Here is a 20,890-nt window from a genome sequence, read left to right on the forward strand (position 1 = left end):
AAACTGATTTAATCATTAACTACATGGACTTTATATAAAGAAAATAATCATATGTAAAAGATATGTCACTGATTAAATCATTCACCTCGTGGACTTTATATAAAGAAAATGATCATCTAAAAAACATATCAGTGATTAAATCATTCACTACATGGATCATACATTACTTAATATAATGAAAATAATGATATATAAAAGATAAATAACTGATTTAATCAAATCAAATAATCGTATTTAAATGAGATATCGCTGATTCAAGTATTCACATTTGAAGTGAATTTGACTGATTTGATGTGTCACTGTATACAAAGAAGATTTTTAAATATTCATCATAAACCATAATTCAGATTTTATGTTACAGTGAATACAAAGTATACAATTATACTATTAACCTTTAATATTCCAGGTGTAAAATAGAAACACATCAGAATATAACTAACAGAATATAATTATTTTTATTCTACATTTCATTATTTAACAGTTTTATTTATTGTTGTAATATTATTTCTGACTAATCCGTAATTTTTTGTTGGTTCTGTAGCTAACTCACTGTGTATTTTTGTATGTTTCTTTCGGCATATATAAACTACAACTAGGTTTTATATATTTATTGAATGCATTTCATTAATAAAATAAACAATCAACTAGCTTTAGAGATTGCTTATACATGCTTAATACATAAATAGTAAAGGTTTTTGCAATAATCCACTGTTATGAGTTGTTAATGAAAATAGCCTGTAAATAAATAGATTTTATTCTCAATGATCTTTGACACATTAAACGTCAAATGACACTTCACTGCATCCTCACATTCACACAGGGATTTGAAGCGGGAAAAAAACACAGTGATTGTTGGCACAAGGCATACAAACATTATTGTATTTTTATTGAGAAGCTTCGATATATTTACACAAAACTTGGATTTATTGATAGTGAATACACAAAGAAAAACATGTGTAAACTTGAAAATGTAACCCGTTAACTCCCCTGAAGTCCAAATGAATAAAACATGTCTATAAAAACACACTGGACAGTTATGAACAGCACATTGCCTAAAATGTTTATTACTAAATTAAATGTTAAATGGCAAGATCTTTATTGGATGACAGATGTTGTAAGAAGAGACACAATTATTGTTTATTTGCTGATTGATCAGATGATGATTACCACACTTGGTGAGCTATGTTTCATATACATATTCACAGATTTACAATAAGAAGATCCCCATATCCCAGCTAATGATGCACCATGTGGCTCAATGTCAGAACTAAAAAAAAGCTGTCGATGGCAGCAGGCAGGCGGCAGCAAACATCAAGCCCAGAAGAAAACCTGCCGGCACCAGTGGCACAACAGCATTTCCTGAGGGCATGGAAAGAGAGGTGTCCACAGCTTATTCAAACCAGGAGGTAAACATTAAAAGAGGCCATGACTCATTGACCTTTATTTTGTACAACAAGTTTATCCTTAGCACACACACCTATTCTGTACTTTATTGATTCAAAAACATTGCTTCATTCAAATGAAAACACACTATGAGGCATGACTAGAGGCTTTCTTTAGAAACATTTAAACTATGGAAAATGTCATACAGGTGAAAAACTTTTTGTCTTAGTAGAATTTTGTATTTGGAGTCATAACTTGTGTTATGTTACAGTATTTTATAGACGTTAATGAACTTCAATTCTGCTCTCTTTTACAAATGCTCTATCTCTATCAAATATTTGTTGAATGGAAAATATTAGGTTAATAGAGCTGGTTGTTTTCATAAATACAGGTAAAAAGGTGCAAGAGGGTAAACCTTCTGTTCTAAATGTACATTAACCATTTCACATTCTCAGTATGGAGCTTAGGTGTGGTAAAAGCTATAATAACAATATGGAGCTTACTTACTTGTACATGACTCTGACTCTCTGTACTTGCCCATCTTCTCACTGGTTTTGACAGACTTCAGCAGTTCTTTGCCGACGTCCCCTTTAAGACACAGACAGTGTTCAATTCAACGAAGGCAATCCAAAACACACCTATAGATTTCCTATACTTCATAATAACAGTTGCTGAGTCCAAAGGCAGTTGTGGATTTGCCTTTTTATCATTAACTCAAATTATGATATACCAGAAATCCTGCAGCTCAAATCAGAAATAACAAATGCAGTAATAGCAAGTAGTGTTTTCATTTCCATTGGTTGTCAAATACTCTGCTTACAGGTACTTTTTCTTCATACATATCATTATCTGTAATTTCTGTAAAAAGGCCCAGCCCTTGAGATAATAATAGTTTTAGCTGTTTAGTTTCTGAACGTGCACAAAGCTCCATTCCCCCCCCCCCTCACTGAAGTCTCTTGTGTGTGTCTTTCTGTTGCATTACTGTCAGACACACACACACTGTCTCACAGTAATGGAGGCCTTCTCAGGAATTACCACAATAGTAAAGTCTTTACCTTGTGGGAGACCTCTGAGGGCATAAATGCCCATCCTGTGTTCTACTGTGTGAAACCTGGGTACAGATACTTCTCTGTTCCCCCTCTGGGATGGAGCAAGGGACAGAAAATGAGACACACAGACACTCAACTCCAGCATCAGGTTACTGAGCAATTTTTGGGGATTTCTAAAGATTTTTCAATGCCCATAATTGTTCATTGTGCCAATGAACACCCAGATAGCTCCATAATCAGGAGGCCTGACTCTTCTGAAGCGTTTAAAGATGTAAATGTTGTACATAGAGTCCAATAGATTCAGATTATATCACCAAAACCTCTGTGTATTCATGGGTACAGGATTTATTGGTACTGTCTATAATGCAGGTAGTATCCAACAAGATGTACTTCCCCTAAATCATTTGTTTTTTTCCTCCTTTTTCCATATGCACATTTACTTTTTATCTTAATTGTCAAAAATATATAATAGGGCAGGGGTCTTCAACTAAAATTGCAAGAGGTCCAGACATCAACCCTCCTCCCGTTCTGGGGTCCGGATAATTAGAGACATACAAATATGGGCTCTGACTAAATCAGCTTAATTAACATTTTTATTGCACAAGGTTGCTTTTGTAACAACACAAAATCAAACACAAACTGGCAAAAATACAATGCCTCTTCTGGACAAACATGAAACAAAGTGCAATAAACATTTTGTCTTGGAATTTGCATATAGGCCTCCATTCCTTTTAACCATAAAGATGTAACTTCCTCAAAGACACATATAAAGTGCTTTAAGTTGAACTGAGCTTAACAACCACTTAAAGATTGAAGCAAAAACTTCTTAGAAAAAAGAACAAGAAATCATTTTCATAGTTTCATTCACATGTAGCCTATTGTCTGTCGGCCTCCTTCCCTAATTCAGTGGGAGAAATTGGCTTTAGCTTTCTCTGCTAGTATTTTGAACCTTGGGAGGAATGGGGTCAGTGCCATTCTCAAACAGGCGTGTAAATGTTCATTAGTCATTCTTGAACGGTATTTGGTCTTAATAATGTTAAGTGTTGAGAATGCTGATTCACAACTGTATGTGGAGCCAAACATTGTCAAGGTGTGTACTGCCACTTTAGTGGGACCAGGGAAAACTTTCTCAGGTACAGTCTGTAGCCAGAAGCTGGCAGCATCACTAACTCCACACTGCTCTTTCAGTACTACATTTGCTTGCAGATCAACAAGTTCCATCTGTAGAGATGCCATATCTACCCACTTGAAGGTAATTTTAGCCTCCTGTGAAAACGTGGTCACATTTTTGACCAGAAAAGGATTCTGAATGAAAAGGAGGACCTGTTCTTCCAGGCTGAAGTCATCAAAACGATGTTTTTGTATGAACTCAACATGAGAAGAAATATCTCTCTCACCCTGAATTTGCTTCATTGCTGGAAAATGTGTAAAGTTCTCTTGGAGGTCCACTTTGAAAATCTCCAACTTCTGCTGGAAAGACTGGACAGCTGCTACCAAATCACACACAGAGTTGTTCTTGCCCTGCAGTTTTAAGTTGAGGTCATTTAGGTGTGAGGTTATGTCAACTAAGAAGGCCATAACATCTTTTTTTCTCTCATCTTCCAAAAAATGAGCAAACTGTCTAGTCTTATGATTCTTCTGTTGTTCCAGGAACATTTTTATTTCATTTCTAATGGTCCAAACGTGTGCTAGAACTCTGCCTTTGCTCAACCATCTCACATTGCAGTGCAGCAGTAGGTCATTTGAATTTGCATCAACTTCCGTCAGGAATTTTCGAAGGAAGCGATGTTTATGTGATGACGATGCCCTGAGAAAGTTGATAAGTTTCATCACAGTATTCATAACCTCTGCATACTCTTCTGAAAGAGCAGAGCACAGAACAGACTGGTGGATAATGCAGTGATATCATGGAGGGAGCTCCATCGGTGGTGATGGACACAACATCTTCATACTGTTACCTCTCTGTGTTAACATTTCTTTTATAGCTAAGTATATGTCTTCCCCTCTGGTGTGTGTTGTTACTGCTGTGATGCCTAAAATGTCCTCACAGAAATCGTTCCTCTCTGCTCGGTAAAATCTGACATATACCAAAAGCTGAGCATTGTCACCAATATCAGTTGATTCATCAACTGCTAAAGCGATGCACGGTGCACTCTTAAGAGCAGCAGTGAGCTGTGACTGAACATCCGCTCCTAATATTTCTGTGCGTCTTGTGGCTGAGAGGGGGATTTGTTGAATTTTTTCTGTCAGTTCACGTCTTTCTTTTCCATCCAGAAGTGTTTCGGACACAGCACAACACTCTTTAACGATGCTCCCATCTGTAAAGGGCTTTTAATGTCACAAAATCCACTGTATTCTCAGCGAACACTCGTATGTCCGCTGTTGTGTGGAGAGGGGACGAGAGAGGACCCGCGTAGACCGCTCACACTGGGCTTTGAGCTCATTCATTCTGCGGGTCCTTACCTCGGACTGCTCCGGGTACGAGTCTTCAAAGTGTCTGTGTTTGGTTTCATAGTGGCGTTTTCAAATTGCCGCTTTTGACAACCGCAACAGACTCAGAGCAAATGAGACGCACCGGTCTTGTTGAGCTCACTGCAGGAGGAACAAACACATACTTGTCTGTCCACTCTGCTCGGAAGACTCGGTTTTCAACGTCAACTTTCCCTAACTTCTGATAACGCCATATTTCGCCTTCATCTCCGTCTGCGTGCTTCTCTCTACCTACACAGTATATGATAGCAACCCATAGGACCCAAGCGGCTCCACTGGGCTGGCGTCGTTATGCCTGATTAAAAGTCTCTTAAAAGTCAAACAAGGCCGCCGAAGTATTTATATATATATTTTTAATGGAGAGTCGCGGTCCGGATGGAAACCTCTCGCGGTCCGGATTTGGACCGGAGTCCGCCAGTTGGTGACCCCTGTAATAGGGTATATATAGTGTATGTAGTACATAATATATTATAGAAGTATATAATGTAATTTCAATGCTAATATCAAAGGAGATATATTTTTCTATGAATTGGCACTGTCATGTCCTTGCAACCTAATTATTTGATGTGCTGCAAGAGCCATGTTTTGTGAAATGATAATACAATAGTTCCCTTTTATTGCATATTAGACCCACAGAGGTATTGATATTGTCTTACCAGATACAATGAAGTTGACCTGCTGGCACCTTCCATCTGCTGCAGAGAGGAGAGATCTGGGCAGGATGGTGACTCTTGCCATTTCCAACTGCAGGACATTTGCAACTCTCCTACGGAAGTCATATCTAAGCAAAAATAAATAGAGTTTTAACTTTGTATTCAAACAATATAGACGTATGTGCATAATACATTTAGAGTACAATTATAAGTATTGCATGTTTATTTACTATTACTTAATGATAACTTCCCTCTTGCTGCTGTAACGTCACACATTTCCCCATTGTGGGACAGATAAAGGATTATATAATCTTATCTTATCTTATCCTTTTATTATGGCTGCGGATGGAGAGCTTTTGAGGAAATAACTGAGTAATTATCACTGAGTGAAAGGCACTTTCTGTCAGGAAACATAATTCAATTTAAATTGAATTGTAGGCTTATTGGGTGTTTCCCTTGTGCGGCTACAAGTTGTGCAATTTTCCTCAATGGTTCAGATATTTTATGAATGGTGAGGGAAAGATTTCTTAATTAATTAGATCAAAAACAAGGGTGGGACCATGACATTATTTCTTTCTTTATGTTTGTCCATTATTTAGATTATATATTTTTAAATTATTTTGTTTTATGCACTGTATATTTTAAACCTTACAGACTTAGGATTTCCCGAAGTGAATATTATTTTAATTAGTATCTTGATTACACTTTTCCTACTTCCTTACTTAGACGTAGTATTTGTTCTGACACTACACTTTGTTCCAGCAGTGATAGTCATAGTTTGATGTTATTTAAAATTTAGGGTTTATAAAAATGTAAACTTGAAAACGGTGAGAAAAACTCTACACTCAGAATGGAAAATGGGCTACACCTCAAAAATGCTGTCCAAAGAGATAATATAAATGATTTGGGTTCACTGAAGTAGGTATAGAAAACCAATGTATGAAGTCAAAAAAGTATTTAAAGAAAAACAGATGACAGATGTAATCATGAATATAGACGTCTTATATTAAAGCCATCAAGCCTGAGTTCAAACAATATAAAGCAAGTTCTGCTCAGACAAATGTGGAAAATCTACCAATTGAGTTGAGATCAAATTCTGATGAAAGTGAGTTGATCGTTATTACACTCACCTGCTGAAGACAGTCACTTTGGGAAAGATCTGCTCTGCTGCAGGGGATTCTGGGAGGATGTCCGTGCATGCGATGATGCTGTCTCCACTCTTCAGCACCAGAGATCTGTGGACCGCTAAAAACAAAAAAAACTCTACTAAAGCAGGAGCTTCTACCGCTGCTAAATACACACATTTGTCATCATGTCACTAGAAACAGCTCTGTTAGTGTGGTACCTGTGTTGTCTCCATGGAGCTGGATGATACTGTCTGTGAAGAGCTGACTCTCGGTCAGCCGGACTGGGCCCTGCCTTGCGGATATATCCCCCACCACACAGCTCAGAGGGTTTTCTAATGAACACCTGGAGTCCTGAAGGGCACAAAAGAGAAATGATTGTGGCTGGTTATGCATATTTCCTGATCATCAAAAGGTTTCTGTGAGAAATGCATCTCTCTCCCTGAACTGCTTGAAATGTTGTCCTATGGTATGTATTAAAGGATTTACAAGTACTTCAAACTTGTCAAGTACTTGTCAAATGAAAATATCAGTTTAACCTCTGATTGCATTAATTATTGTAATGGCAGATTTTGCATTTGTGTAATGTTTAATAGAAGAACAGATATGTATTTAGAAGAAGTATATAACAAATGTGTTTCTGTGACTTACAAGAGTTGCAGAGGGGACTATAAGTGTTTATGGCCCCCACATGTGTGACTTAGCAAATGGTCACAGCAGGGGTTACTTAGTGTGTCTGATAGAGATGGGTGAGGGGAACTCTGCATTGTATACAGGACTGGGGTCTTTTGATGTTGTAAATGAAGATAGGGGATCTCGGAGACAGATTGTCTCACACCAGAAGTCACACCAGGGGTCTGGGACGGAGATCTGAGACAGGAAGTCTGCCCACTCTGGTCAGACTTCAAGAGGCTGAAGAATACCTTTTGCTCCTCGCAGGGAGGGGCTTCTGATTGTATAAGTGAAGTGATTCTCCTATGCTCTGTGCTCATTCTATACACGTTACAATAGGTGGCTGTGTGGGGTGAGCCCACCTGCAGGTGTTAGAATTGAACTTTCCGAGAGACAATGTTATGTGTGTATTATTATACAATAGAGTATCATTATACAATAGAAATTGCCACCACATTATCATTAAAGGTATTTGTTCAGAAATTGTAGAAATTCTTACTTTGGAATAAGGTCTTTCATTTCTAAACCACATAATAATTTACAAAGCTCATTTGTAGAAGTGCAAGTAATTTTATAAATAGCATTACCATGAGAGTCTCGTGCACTGCAGGAAACAATATTTCTGTTAAGGAACATCTGTCAAGTTCTGGTAACTCAGATATCCGGGTGATGAAAGCACTTAATATTCTAAATTGTAAATTGCTTTAAGGGTGAATTAGGTAATAGGGCCTTCACATACAGTTAGTCATGTTCCAAGAGCTACTATTTATGTTTAGCACTTTTCATGTAGATTTTCTTGTTTAAGATCCCTGGAAGAAATATATTGGTACACAAAAACTAAATAGTTATATAAATATTCCCCCAGATGTACAGAATAATAAGAATCAATCACTGATTAAGATTTATTGAGCAGCTTCAGTAGGAAAATGTCTGTATCAGTCACTTCTAGAATCCGGGAGAAAAGCGGAGCAGATGTAGAAGAAGCAGGGCCGGCCCTGGCAATGTTGGAGCCCTAGGCGAGATTTCATATTGGCGCCCACACACACACATACACATGCACACAAACACACACACACACACACACACACACACACACACACACACACACACACACACACACACACACACACACACACACACACCCACCAAGTGCAAATTCCAACCTTTGATCCAGAGGTTACATTCATTAGTTAATAAAACAAGTTAATCCAAGGTGTGTCTAATATTCAGTTTCCTTGGAAGAAACTTGTGAGACTTGTTTCTCGTAAGAGGTGTCTGCTAATTAAAGCAATTATTCAGAAACACACCGAGCCACAGCAGCAGGATCCCAGCCAGTGTCTCACCCACAAATGAAAGTGAAAGAGCATTTTGCGCCCTAGGCAACCGCCTATGTCGCCTATGCCAGGAGCCGCCCCTGAGAAGAAGAGAGTGTGTGGACTCACCACTGATGTCATGTTGAAGGGATTGTACGTGTCCCCCACATCACTGCACTTGCTGCCCGAACGGTGACTTGTGATAAACAAGGATGCCACAGTCATCTGCAGGAAGGGTTAAGGTGTTAGTGTTTGTTACTTAATGCATGAGCAGCAATGGACCTCAAAAACTCCCATTTTTAATCTGCTCTAATTCCTTTTCTCGTTGTCAAAAACAAGGAAATCAAATTTCTGGGAACCTCAATCAACCTGCAACATATTATTTGTCCACCCTATAGAAGTGGATGGCATCTACATGGCAGCAGTTCATGGTGCCAAATTAATGCCACCTGATCTCTCTTCCTGATCACTTTCCATGTTATTCCTTTCCATGTTATTCCTTTCCATGTTATTCCTTTCCAAGCTTTTCTTTTTCAAATGGGTTTAGACTGTTAGTGCTACATGGAAATGTAGTTTTACAGTGAATTTTGACTTTTTACATTAGTGTGTATATGTCTATATGACTCTGTACCCACATCTCGTCTGGATGATTGAAGGGTCACATCCAGAGTGATATCACTGCTACTCCCATCAGGAAACATCTGCTGGCGCTGAAAGTGACAAAAAAACAAAATGCACCAACATTAGCAGAAGAATAGAGGGATTCAAATGAAAGTTGATCACAATATCCTCATGGCAAAGAACTCAGAAATGGGTCACCTGTTTTTGCTGAAATATCAGCATTCATAAATGGGCTGTGTGTGTTGCATACTTCCAGCATTATTACACTCCCTCTGTGACTTTCTGCTTAATCTGATTGAGCTAAATTACGATTATCTATTTTTTCCCCCAAATAAAATGGCTCTTTTTTTTAGATATCATGAGCTCTTATCCATAGATGTAGTGCAGAGCTCAGTATGGGGCCTCTGGAGGGCAGCTGACAGAGACAGCTGTTCCCCGGTGAGCCTCCTAGTTCAGGCAGCCTGGAGGGTTCACTAGCCGTAGCAGACATACGCTCTGCCAAACTAATGATCTCGCGCATGCTAACCGTAGCTCTCTGATGCAAGCTGCCATGGCCATAAATATTCACTGCCTGTCCAGTACAAAGAAAATACTCTGTCATGTTTTTGTGGCAGCTTGACCCCCAGTTAGTTAGTAGGAAAGAAAACCTTGTATGTTTGTCTGTGAGATCTTGTAACTTAACCCCCTGTGACCGGCTGGGCTGGTTGATTTTAACTTGAAGTTGAGTTGATGAATACATGGCCTTTCAAAATTCATTGCATAATGTCTGGAGTGAATTGTCACCATTTGCACACAAATAAAAAAGCTTCAGATTCCAATTTCAGTTATAAAATGGACATTTTTAGACCTCAGGGCTGGAGGTACATCACAAAGCCAATCTGCATCAGATCCAAAACAAAATTCAGACAGGAAACAACTGTACCATGGAGAGCTTGTACCGCTTCATCAATTGAGTCAAACCAGAAATCAGTGAAGCACAACTGAATCAACTGGGACTGTGGAAACCTTGGGACTTTTGAAAGACATTCCATCCATGCAGAAAACTACCTAACCGACAAAGGAAGAGGAAAAGTGGCAGATGACAGACTGATGGCACAGCTAATGGTGTACGAAAGCCGAGTCAGAGGGCGAAGAAAAGGTTGAGGTCAACAGGTCTGACTGTGAAGTGTGGAAAATGGGACATTTGGCACGAAACTGCCCTGAGAACAGGCTGACTGACCAGTGGAGGAGCTGAGGAAAGGGAAGGACTCATCTAGTTTTGACGCAGGAACGGACATGAGAGATCACCGAATAGATCAGGTACGTGAGAACCCTGACACACACACACACACACAAAGCTATGACCCACCAAAGGGTTTCATAAGCTCGTGAGCATCTTGAATATGCTTGTCAGTGAAGAAATCAAAACACACTGTTTTTAAATATATAAACAACATTCCCATAAAGGAAGCTAAGACACACAGCACAGATATACATCTCATAATGCAGACACTGACTTTAAAAACAGGTTTAACAGGTTGCACAGGGCTGATAGTCAGTGTGCTGCCTTAGAGATTCTGCCGGTTTCATTGGTCAAATCCATGAGCAAAAAGATGAAAAGCACGACAAGGCTTTCGAAAGCTGCAGGGAAGAAGTTGCATTATTTGGAGCTGGGTAACTTGTGAGACACCTTTGGAGGAAGAACTGTAGAGAACGCAGATGGAACAGATCATTCCAGATCCTGTGAAACTATAGAAACCGCATTGAAGGTTGTTGAGACAACTACATGGATTTATACCAACACTGTAAATGAGTTGTTGAACCAATAGACAACGTCTCACTGGAAGTGTACCAGTGATTGAACACCCAATACACAGAGAGAGACAATGATTTTCCACATGCTCTGACTTGGTGCATAGGGGAGGATGAGAGACATCCGTAAGCATTCACGTCATCCCAGCTCAAGAAACCAGCAAGAAATTAGTCTGGGGGAGAGGCGACCTCATTATTGTTAGAATGGCGGAAGATCTGAGGAGCTACAGTATATTGGCACCCATTCATGCAACTGGAAAACTGCCACTGTTTGTTTCACGATGTAATGTACATTGACAAGATAAAAGTAGAAAACCGACGCCTATCATAACCGCAGATTTCTCTGGCCTCACCCCATCACCCAGGGCGTAAGGAATGTGTAGCCAACCAAGGACAAGTCTGCCACATCATCCAAACAGACGGCATTATTGACATGCAACATTATTTTGGTTTCTCTCACATGATGAAGAGAAGAGTAAGAACTCTCAAACGCCAGAGGGATAGGCTTTGTAGAACGAGTTGGGTGAAAAGAAGCCTACCAGAGAAAAATACAGGTCAAGGAGGAGGAGTGCTCTCCACCATTTTATGACGAAATTGGAATTTCAGTAAATTGTTACTGTTTAGCTGTAATAAAGTGAAATTGTGGTTATTTATCATTTAAACAATACTTGGATAATGATAGTAATAGTGTTTTGATAATGATAGTTTGTACTAATCGTGGTAGTCTTTGATTTGTTTTTAACTATGTTTTGATTATGCTAGTACCATGTAGTACAAAGTATAGTGTTGTATAGTAGTAGTAGTAATAGTAGTATATGCTCGTCGTAATGATAGAAATTTGTATTACTGGACAATTTTGCCTTTGTGAGAATACAGTGCTCAAAGGTAACGTAATGGAAATTTCTAGATGCTATTCATTCTGCCGAATTACTGTGATCAAACCTATCTGTCACATCTTTATGTGAGAAGTAAAACATGCAGATATCTAGTTCCCAGCTATACACCAATATACGCACATTCATGGAATTTGAACACTTCCCACCAGTTCAAAAAGCCTCTGAAGAGACATGGGAAAACTAACCTTGGATGCAGAGACAGAAATGCCACTGTTCTCCATTTAATGCTACAAAGTGGCCACACTGTTTTTCTCCCTTCTTAAAGATATGTGTTGATAAGTTACCCGGTTCCAAATATGCAACTTCTTCCTGCAGCTTTCGACAAGCCTTGTCGAAAGTCTTGCTGGCACAGAGGACAAGGTTTGCCCCAAAACGTGCATCTTTTTGGTCTTGGATTTGACCAATGACCTGGCAGAATCTCTAAGGCAGCACACTGACTATCATCCCATACTTTTGATTTCCCCGCAGTTCTCCTGGAGTTTCAATTTCCAGGATTTTTGCCCCCACATGATGAAATTTCCCAATCTTTAATTATGTACTTATTCCACACATTTGTCAGTTGTGTCTAAACAGACAGACACACACAAGCACACAATCTCTTGTGGAAGAAGGGCAGTTGTGCAACTTTTTCTATTCAATGCACAATATTCAAATTAATATCAATTCATATTTACAATGCAAAATATGTAGCTTCTCAGTTCCACAACATGGTCTGCAGAGGAGCTTTGATTTGAATATGTACACAAATATGATTATTGCCCTGTATGAAAGAAGTCCCTTGTACTCAAATAAATGCACAGTATGAAGCCGTGCATCTTCCGCTCTTGCAAATATCTCACAATAATAACCCGTTTTTAAACAAGGGAATGGATTCCATCAACAGAAATGCTGGAGTGCTTTTATTTTGAAAAGGCATACAGAAAGTGTTTATTCTGCTGTGAACCACAATGTTTATCTCTCTATGACACAAATGGACAATAGGCGGTTGCCTAGGGCGCAAAATGCCGAGATGGCGGCACAAGAGGCCGATTTATCATGACGTGATACATGCAATGTTAACCAATTCAGTAACGTCACACCATCATCCTCTAACGCCGGGTTCACACCGGAGGCAGAAGCTCCGCGAAGCGCCACGAAAAGCTGTCCGCCTCCTTTCCGCGCCCATGTTAATCAATTGGGCTGTTCACACTGGAAAACGCCGGGAAGGGCCGCGGCCGGCTCTATTTTTTTCGCTCGCCGCGAGCGAATCGGGCCAGGTCAAAAATCGATATAAAAAACGATCTATGTGATATATTATATATTATATAAATGATTAAATATGCATCCCATACTTTTGATTTCCCCACTGTTCTCCTGGAGTTTCAATTTCCAGGATTTTTGCCCCCACATGATGAAATTTCCCAATCTTTAATTATGTACTTATTCCACACATTTGTCAGTTGTGTCTAAACAGACAGACACACACAAGCACACAATCTCTTGTGGGGGGGTAGCGGCTATAGGCTTGCGTACGTCAATCACCTGTGAAGACTATCATCATTTACCCCCGAACCGGCGCGCAGAAATGCGCTTCCTGTGTGAACAGCCAGGCGGCTGCTCGCACGAGAATTGGCGCTTCAAACTGCCCTGTGGTCTGTACAAATGAAGTCTATATAAGGTGGTGTTGGGGATAAGAAACACTGTTGTCTGTCTTAAAGGAAAACTCCAACTCTGTGTTGGGGAGTGCCACTGCATATGTGAACAAAGTTGCATCAACCCTTTTTGGCCTCCAGAGGCAACTGTGTGGAATCTGATAAAGGTCCTCAAGTAACCATGTGAGTCAAGGTTGATTGGGTCTAAAGCAGTGGTCGCCAACCCGTCGATCGCGATCTACCGGTCGATCTCGCAGTCTTCACTTTCGATCCCCGAACTCTCTGGACTCACTGGCTGTCGTCTCACCGCAGATCAGCTGTGTCGGTTGTCTGTTTTTCGAACCCGCTGTGTGTCCGCTACTGGCGGTGGAGTTGCAGGTTTATCTCCTGCATTTCCTTCAAGAATAAGTTGGTTCATGTACTAAAGTAAATGTCAAGACTCTACGGTATGAAGATGCACATCTTTCGGTCTGTCGATAACATTCAAAGACCCGTTGGAACAAATTAGTGGATTCAGAAGGTGAAACGCTGGAGTGCTTTTACTTTGAAACGGGTTCGGAAAGTGTTGTAAATACGTTTGTGTCAAAGAGATAAACATTGTGGTTCGCAGCAGAATAAACAGAGAAAATGATCTTTCACCTGATTTTTAATGTTTATCTGATGAATTTATGTCACAAACAAATGTTTGCAACACTTTCTGTATGCCTTTTCAAAATAAAAGCACTCCAGCGTTTCTGTTGACGGAATCCATTCCTTTGTTTAAAAACGGATTATTATTGTGAGATATTTGCAAGAGCGGAAGATGCACTGCTTCATACTGTGTAGTACTGGTATTTATTTGAGTACAAGGGACTTCTTTCATACAGGCCAATAATCATATTTGTGTACATATTCAAATCAAAGCCTACATGTAAAAACATTGTGCTGCAGTAGCAGCTCCTCTGCAGAGCATGTTGTGGAACTGAGAAGCTACATATTTTGCATTGTAAATATGAATTGATATTAATTTGAATATTGTGCATTGAATAGAAAAAGTTGCACAATTGCCCTTCTTTGTGTATATTTATTTCTTGTACATTCAGCCTTTAATGAAATGTAATGTAATAGTAGATCTCGGCTTAAGTTTGGAATTAAAAAGTGATCTTGGGCTCGAAAAGGCTGGTGACCACTGGTCTAAAGCATATGATCTCAAATTTAATTGAAAATTTGAAAATTAAAAAGATCTGAAGGTGTGAAATGATGTAGTATATACTGCAAGTATGTGTATACGTTTTTGTAAATGTACCCATTGCAATTAGTGGAAAATACTTCTTACCAGTCGGACTGTCCCTGTTACTGCACCGTTAAATACAGCCTTGGCAGTAGTCCATTCTCCTTCTGTGTCTCTCTCAGCTGAGATGTCAGCACACCTCATTCTGCAGAGGGAGAATAGATTCATGCACACATGTACAGAGAAAGACACAAAAACACAAACAAGGTAAGCAAAACACATTCAAATCCTGTAGGGTTAACCATGAGGATTTTTTTTACTTCACAATATTTTGTTGAGTCATTCTTAATGAATAGGGAGATTATCTAACATGAGGGGGATGTGACTCATTGTCTGTGATAACTTATACCTGGAATTGCCCTCAGCAGACTGGCCAAGTCTGCTACTGTGCCAGTGGGTCCCTCAGGATGGTGAATGTTGGCTAGAATTGATGCCATTTTTTGTATGTTGTTGTTTTAGCATCTTATATAATGCACATTGAATGAACAAAATCCAAAGTATTTATGTCCTAGGGAAGGTCTAGTCAGTGGCTACAGCATGTTAGTGGCATTTCTTACCATTTAATCTTGTAATATAACTTGCGGTCATCCTATATGTCTTACTGTATGTTTCCCCATCTATTTTACCACCTTCTTCTCATTTTGACTGTCTTTGTTTCTTTCTTTCCAGCACAAACAAGTTCTCACCTTGATCCATTGGCATAGTGAACCACCAGTGACCTCCCCAGTATGCTGTAGGGTCCAGTTAATTGCACATCAGGGTCCTCATATAGAGCCTCAGACTGGCTGAGGCCATTCAGCATCCCAAACTTCCCACTGATGTCCCCAACTTCATATTGGTCCATAGTTCCAGTTCCCGGTGTGGGAGAGTTTGATACATTCCAAGCTAATGGGTTGAAGTGGCCCATGATGTTTGCATTGGAGCAGGGCTGTGCACTGCCAGGTTTGATGGGCAGTATGTGAACATGGTAGCCCCCAGCTAAGGAGTTCAGGTTCATCAGGGATACATTGATAGTCGTGGGGCCCTGTGGGACAGCTTGAGAGAACTGCACCTGGCCGCTGGACATCCCCGGGCCAAACCAGTTATCCAAGCTAGCTTTCTGGACCCGCACCATTGTAACGTTAGCGCAAGCAATCCTTGGCCCTCCTCTGTCTGCTTGATGGATGACTACAGAACGACCAATAATGCCTGATCCAGACAACCAGGAGGTGACATCAGTGAAGAAGTTTTTTGCTTCCACTTCACCCACTCTGGTGCCGAGGTTGATGGGGCTGTGTTTGTTAGAAAAGTCTCCCACCTCACAGGAGAAGGGAATGGATGGGGAACAGTGGAAACTATAACTGCTGTCTCCTGTGTTGATGTTAAAGGGGTTCCAGTGTCCTTCTGTTGTGCTGCAACGCCTTTCGTCATCATCCCTCTCTGAGCTAATTGGGTAGGTGTGAACATGCCAATTATGGTTCCTGGTTGGTGTCAGTGTTTGATTTCCATACGACACATCCACGAAGATGGATACGTCAGACAGAGGGTTGTTCTTCAGTTGGGTGAACAAGATCTCACCAATCACAGGGCCCTGAAATCTGGCTCTGGCAATTGTCACAGCGCCAGGATAGCTGATGCTGGCGCAAACATACCTGGCACCATCTGTTTGGTGAATTACAACAGAGCGACCTACAATACTGTTCTGTCCAAACAGAGGGAGGTTGAAGTCCGTGAAAACCATATTTGCCTCATTTTTACCTGCAAGGGACATGTGCTTGGCGCTTAGGTCACCAATCTCATACTTATCATGTGTTGACCCAGGAACTTTTGGGTATGTTGGGTCACTAGTCTTGACTTTAAATGGGTTCCAGTGGCCACCCACATTATCATTTGAACACAGCCTCGGTGAGGGGACAGGAAAAAGGTGGACATGGTAAGGGCCAACTCTGCTCTGTAAGTTAGTCAGGTTCACGCTCAGCTCTGTCGCATCAAAACAGGAAGCCTGGCGGAAGCTGAAGTATCCTTTGATTCCTCTCATATTTACAACAGCAGTCACCTGTTTCTCTGGCACATCATAAATAGGAGCACACTTGTAACTTGATCCCATGGGGAAGAGAAGAAAGCCAGGTCTGTCTTTGAGGCTGGTCTCGTTCAGACGGGACTTCTCTGATTGCAAAGGCGTTCCGACCTTTACCACACCCAAATTGGTCAAAGTCAAGGCGTCTAAGCTTCCTAGTAGAACATCGCAGGTTGCAGCGGTGCTTGCAGATCCAAAGAGAGTTATGGTGGTTTGTGAGGCATTGACCTGTCCGATTGTAACAAGGTCTGCAAGAAGCCTTGGGTTGGTCTCTCCTTTGTTGAGGCGGATGTACACATTACCAGCAATAGGTCCAGAGAACCTTGCCTGACGAGTCAAGAATGTTTGCCCTCGACTTACAACTGTGCATACTTTAGTGCCGTTACATGTCTGCAATGTCAAGGAGTGGTCATCCAGATTTGGACTTTGTTCAAAGAGGTGTGACACATTAATGGTGGAGCTTGAGGCAGGATCAGCTGTGAAGGTAAAAATGCTGGAGCCGATATTTGCTTCTGAGCAAGGCTGAGCAAAATGTCCGTACATGACAGGGAACTCACTGAGGGAAAAGTTAATTGTACCACAGGAGCCAGCTCCAGACACAGTGACAGTGGCTGTCTGGGAGGTGGAGTTAAACTGAACCAGCCCTGTGACTCCTCGCATGTTCAGAGGGGCCCGAAACTGAACACAGGAGATGGAATCTGAAAAGGACAACAAGGAGAAGGTGATGATAATCATATGTTCTTACACTTCTTAATGCACATTCCACCTCAACAAACACAGCTGATACTGGATGATTTAGATAATATTCCTATAATATGTCCACATTACAAAATAGTTATTGTTAAATAACTAGAGCAGTTGTTTCGGTTAAGGAAAGGTTCTCGTATATTGAGTTAAAAAGACAGTCACAAGTCCCCTGTAGACGTGTCTCAAATATATTTCAAATGACAAAATTACAAAATTACAAATATAATTTGTGTCCTACAGAGACTTTACACCAAAACTAATAAATTTACTATGGTTAAAAATATGTTAATAGATCTACTCTTTCTCCCTCAGGCAGATATTTTTCCTGTCAAAAGTTTGATATTGGACACAACTCATTTAACTGAAAAGTCCATTCTTAGTGTGTTTGTACTGGATGCTTCAAGTTCCCAGATTACTGTATGAAATGAATTTTGGACCCTCCTTCAGTACATACATTTTAACATATAGGTTTTTGAGTCAAGAATACTTCAAAGGTTGGAGACATTTACATGGACTCTCAGTCTCCACTTTTACTCTTTGTCACAGTGCATAAATGTCACACTGCATCAACAGTGGATGTAAATCATATCAATCAGCGTGATCATAATTTCTTTTGGAAGTGTTTTTCCTCTGACAGAAATGCACACTCCAATGCCCCAACACACGCACACAAACATACAAATGCTTGCGTACACACAGACTCTCACAAACACACACACACACACACACATTATATGTATAAGGAAGTATTTTTCATTCCCTTTTAACTAGTGCTCCATAATTGAAATTAATGCTGATAACTATGTTTTTAATGAGAAATAAAACATTGATAAAAGTTAGATGAGATAGTTTCAGGGTGTGACTTGTCATACAGACATTGAGTAAGTCCTTTTTTGGAACAGAAAATCCAGCCCTACCCTGTAATTAAAATGTGACAGATTCTGAAAGCATGATTGGCATGGCACTTCTGGACATGGCAGTTCTTGACATGGGTGTGGTTTCTCCTCTGCGGGTCCCTGGCACACCTCCATAAGAACCCTGGTCTGCCTTCCACTCACCTCCGGATTATATAATTCTACTATGTGATGACTCTGCCTAGCCCTCAGTAGCCAGGGACCTATGCTTAGTCAGCAAGAGTAATCCTTCAGAGAGGTAAACAAAATCACTTCCCTGCCTCATAAACCAACTATGATGTCGAATGTAGTGAACTTCTTCTGCAATGCTCCCTAGTTTCTGAATTGGCCAATCAGTCATTAACATCTGCATCAGATAGACCTAAGAATGCATACGTAATTGGCTTGGAACATTTTGTACTTTAGCGGCTGTGCTGGAATAATAGAGGTTGTATTTTTAAAGAGGCCGAACTAGGTGGTTAAAGACGGGTTTGGGGAAAGATCAAAAACCAAGTCACTAGACGAGTTATTTTCTCTCTCGATTACACTTAACAGTCGGTTCCAGGAGAGACAGCAGGAGTGAAAGATAAGATCTCTCAGTATCTCAAAATCTCCCCCACTCCAACAGACCCTCACCAGTCCTGCCCTTTCCTCAGCTTCTCCATCTCCAGCTGCTGCTCCAATGGAGCTCATGCAGCTGAACAGACCCGCAGACTCAAGGAGGGCCTGTGCTTCCACTGTGGTGGTTCTGGTCATGTACTGTTAAACTGCACACTTCGTTTACACTCCCAGCTTCACCAGTCTCAGTTGGGCTTCTGTTTCAGACATCCGTACACTTATTCAGTTTCCAGGCTGAATAATTGTAAATGGTCGGTCTCTGGTGCTCATGAAAACTTTTTAGATCCCAAGCTAGTCAGGCAGGCTGCTATTAAGACCCCTCTGCTTTCCACCCCCACAAAGGCAAGCTTAAATGGCAATTGTCTCACAACCGTCACCAACCGAACCGAGCCACTCCATGTTTTATAAGCTCATTATATCACGAAAAAAAAAATCCCCGTCCTGAATCTTCCTTGGCTTCAGACCCACAACCCAGTTGAAGATTGACAGACCGGTAAGGCAGGAGTTCCTACTGTTCTACACTCAGCAAATCCTCGTTCTCCCTCCATTCAGAACACAGCAGCACCAGAACTTTACAGTACTACTACAAGATAGTATTTGCCAGTTTTGGCTCCATTGATTTTTGTATGTTGTCTTTGCCTTTTTTCTGTTTGCTGACATCCAGTGTTTTTGCCTGCCTTAATAAACCTGTTATCCGTCAACCTCCTGCCAAATCTTTGTTATTTTTCCATCAGTAAACATGCTGTACCTGTTTTAAACTCTTCAATTTAACCTTGTTGTTATTATACATTACGGCATCTTCTTAGTCGTGCGTTTGGGTCCAGTCCCTGTACAGACCATAACAGATCATTGTCATTCTTGTATACAACCTTAATCAATCTTGATTCCCAACAAGGTGTAGATGCTAAGATTTACTTACATTTAATCCAGGGAATTACAGATGCAGAAGAAATGGGGTACAACCAAATTGGCTGGTTATTGCCCATAACCAGCTCGTGCTAATTCATTCTTTCAGATAGTTTAAAGCCTTTTCACAACAGAGTGAGATTCTCAGAGGGAGATGTAAACCATTAAGGTTTCAACATTAACACTGATCTGCTGGTGCAACCTCTGTCAAATCTGTCTCAGAACAAGTTAAACATCACAAAAAACCTATCCAAACCCATCGGTCATTGTTCATGTGTTACTGAGTAAGTTAGAGTCCACTGGTTTTCCCTTCGGACAGAGAAAAAGAGAGAGCAGCTGGTGGCCCTAACAAACACAACACTGAACAGAGCAATAGTTGTGGAAATGAGCTGCTGGAAGAAGAAAACCTACACACTCTCTCTCCTCTGTGGCACATGGTTAAATATGTATACATGCATAAATAATGACACATGAATCGTCCTTGCGGTCCACGTGGCACCATCAGCAAAGTAAAAGTTTGCAAAATACTCACAGAGTAAAGAAAACACCAGGGCAGCTGTCAGAAGGCACATGTTGCAGATGTGTGGGGGGGGGAAGAATCAAAACTTCACTGCAAATCCGGACTGATGGCGAAGGTGAGGGAAAAACACAGCTGAGATGCAGAAGACTGTTTGCTTTCATTGAAGAAGTTCAATGACGACAAAAGGACGGTGTGTGTGTGAGGTTGTTTCTGTGTCCTCAACATGTCATGTGGGACTGGTTTTCAAATGCAAGCAG

General features: G+C 40.6%; 1 protein-coding gene across 3 annotated transcripts; it reads right to left on the reverse strand.

Annotated features, from left to right (window-relative positions):
• Positions 1-857: 857 nt before the first annotated feature.
• Positions 858-20,890, reverse strand: cusr (Copper-only SOD repeat protein). 3 transcript variants are annotated; one of them, XM_034598590.1, is made up of 10 exons: positions 20,646-20,890; positions 15,580-17,647; positions 14,939-15,038; positions 9,320-9,394; positions 8,814-8,909; positions 6,921-7,053; positions 6,706-6,820; positions 5,579-5,703; positions 1,891-1,971; positions 858-1,389 (listed from the first exon to the last, which is right to left on the reverse strand). In XM_034598590.1, the coding sequence occupies exons 1-10, from the start codon at positions 20,683-20,685 to the stop codon at positions 1,268-1,270; spliced, it is 2,955 nt and encodes a 984-aa protein (XP_034454481.1). In that variant the 5' UTR covers positions 20,686-20,890; the 3' UTR covers positions 858-1,267. The 3 variants fall into 3 exon arrangements, with proteins under 3 accessions (XP_034454481.1, XP_034454489.1, XP_034454472.1); XM_034598598.1 differs by lacking the exon at positions 20,646-20,890 and adding an exon at positions 20,127-20,238 and having other exon boundaries at positions 858-1,359; XM_034598581.1 differs by lacking the exon at positions 20,646-20,890 and adding an exon at positions 20,127-20,238.

Source organism: Hippoglossus hippoglossus, chromosome 1, assembly GCF_009819705.1.
Source record: "Hippoglossus hippoglossus isolate fHipHip1 chromosome 1, fHipHip1.pri, whole genome shotgun sequence".
Lineage (NCBI taxonomy): Eukaryota > Metazoa > Chordata > Actinopteri > Pleuronectiformes > Pleuronectidae > Hippoglossus > Hippoglossus hippoglossus.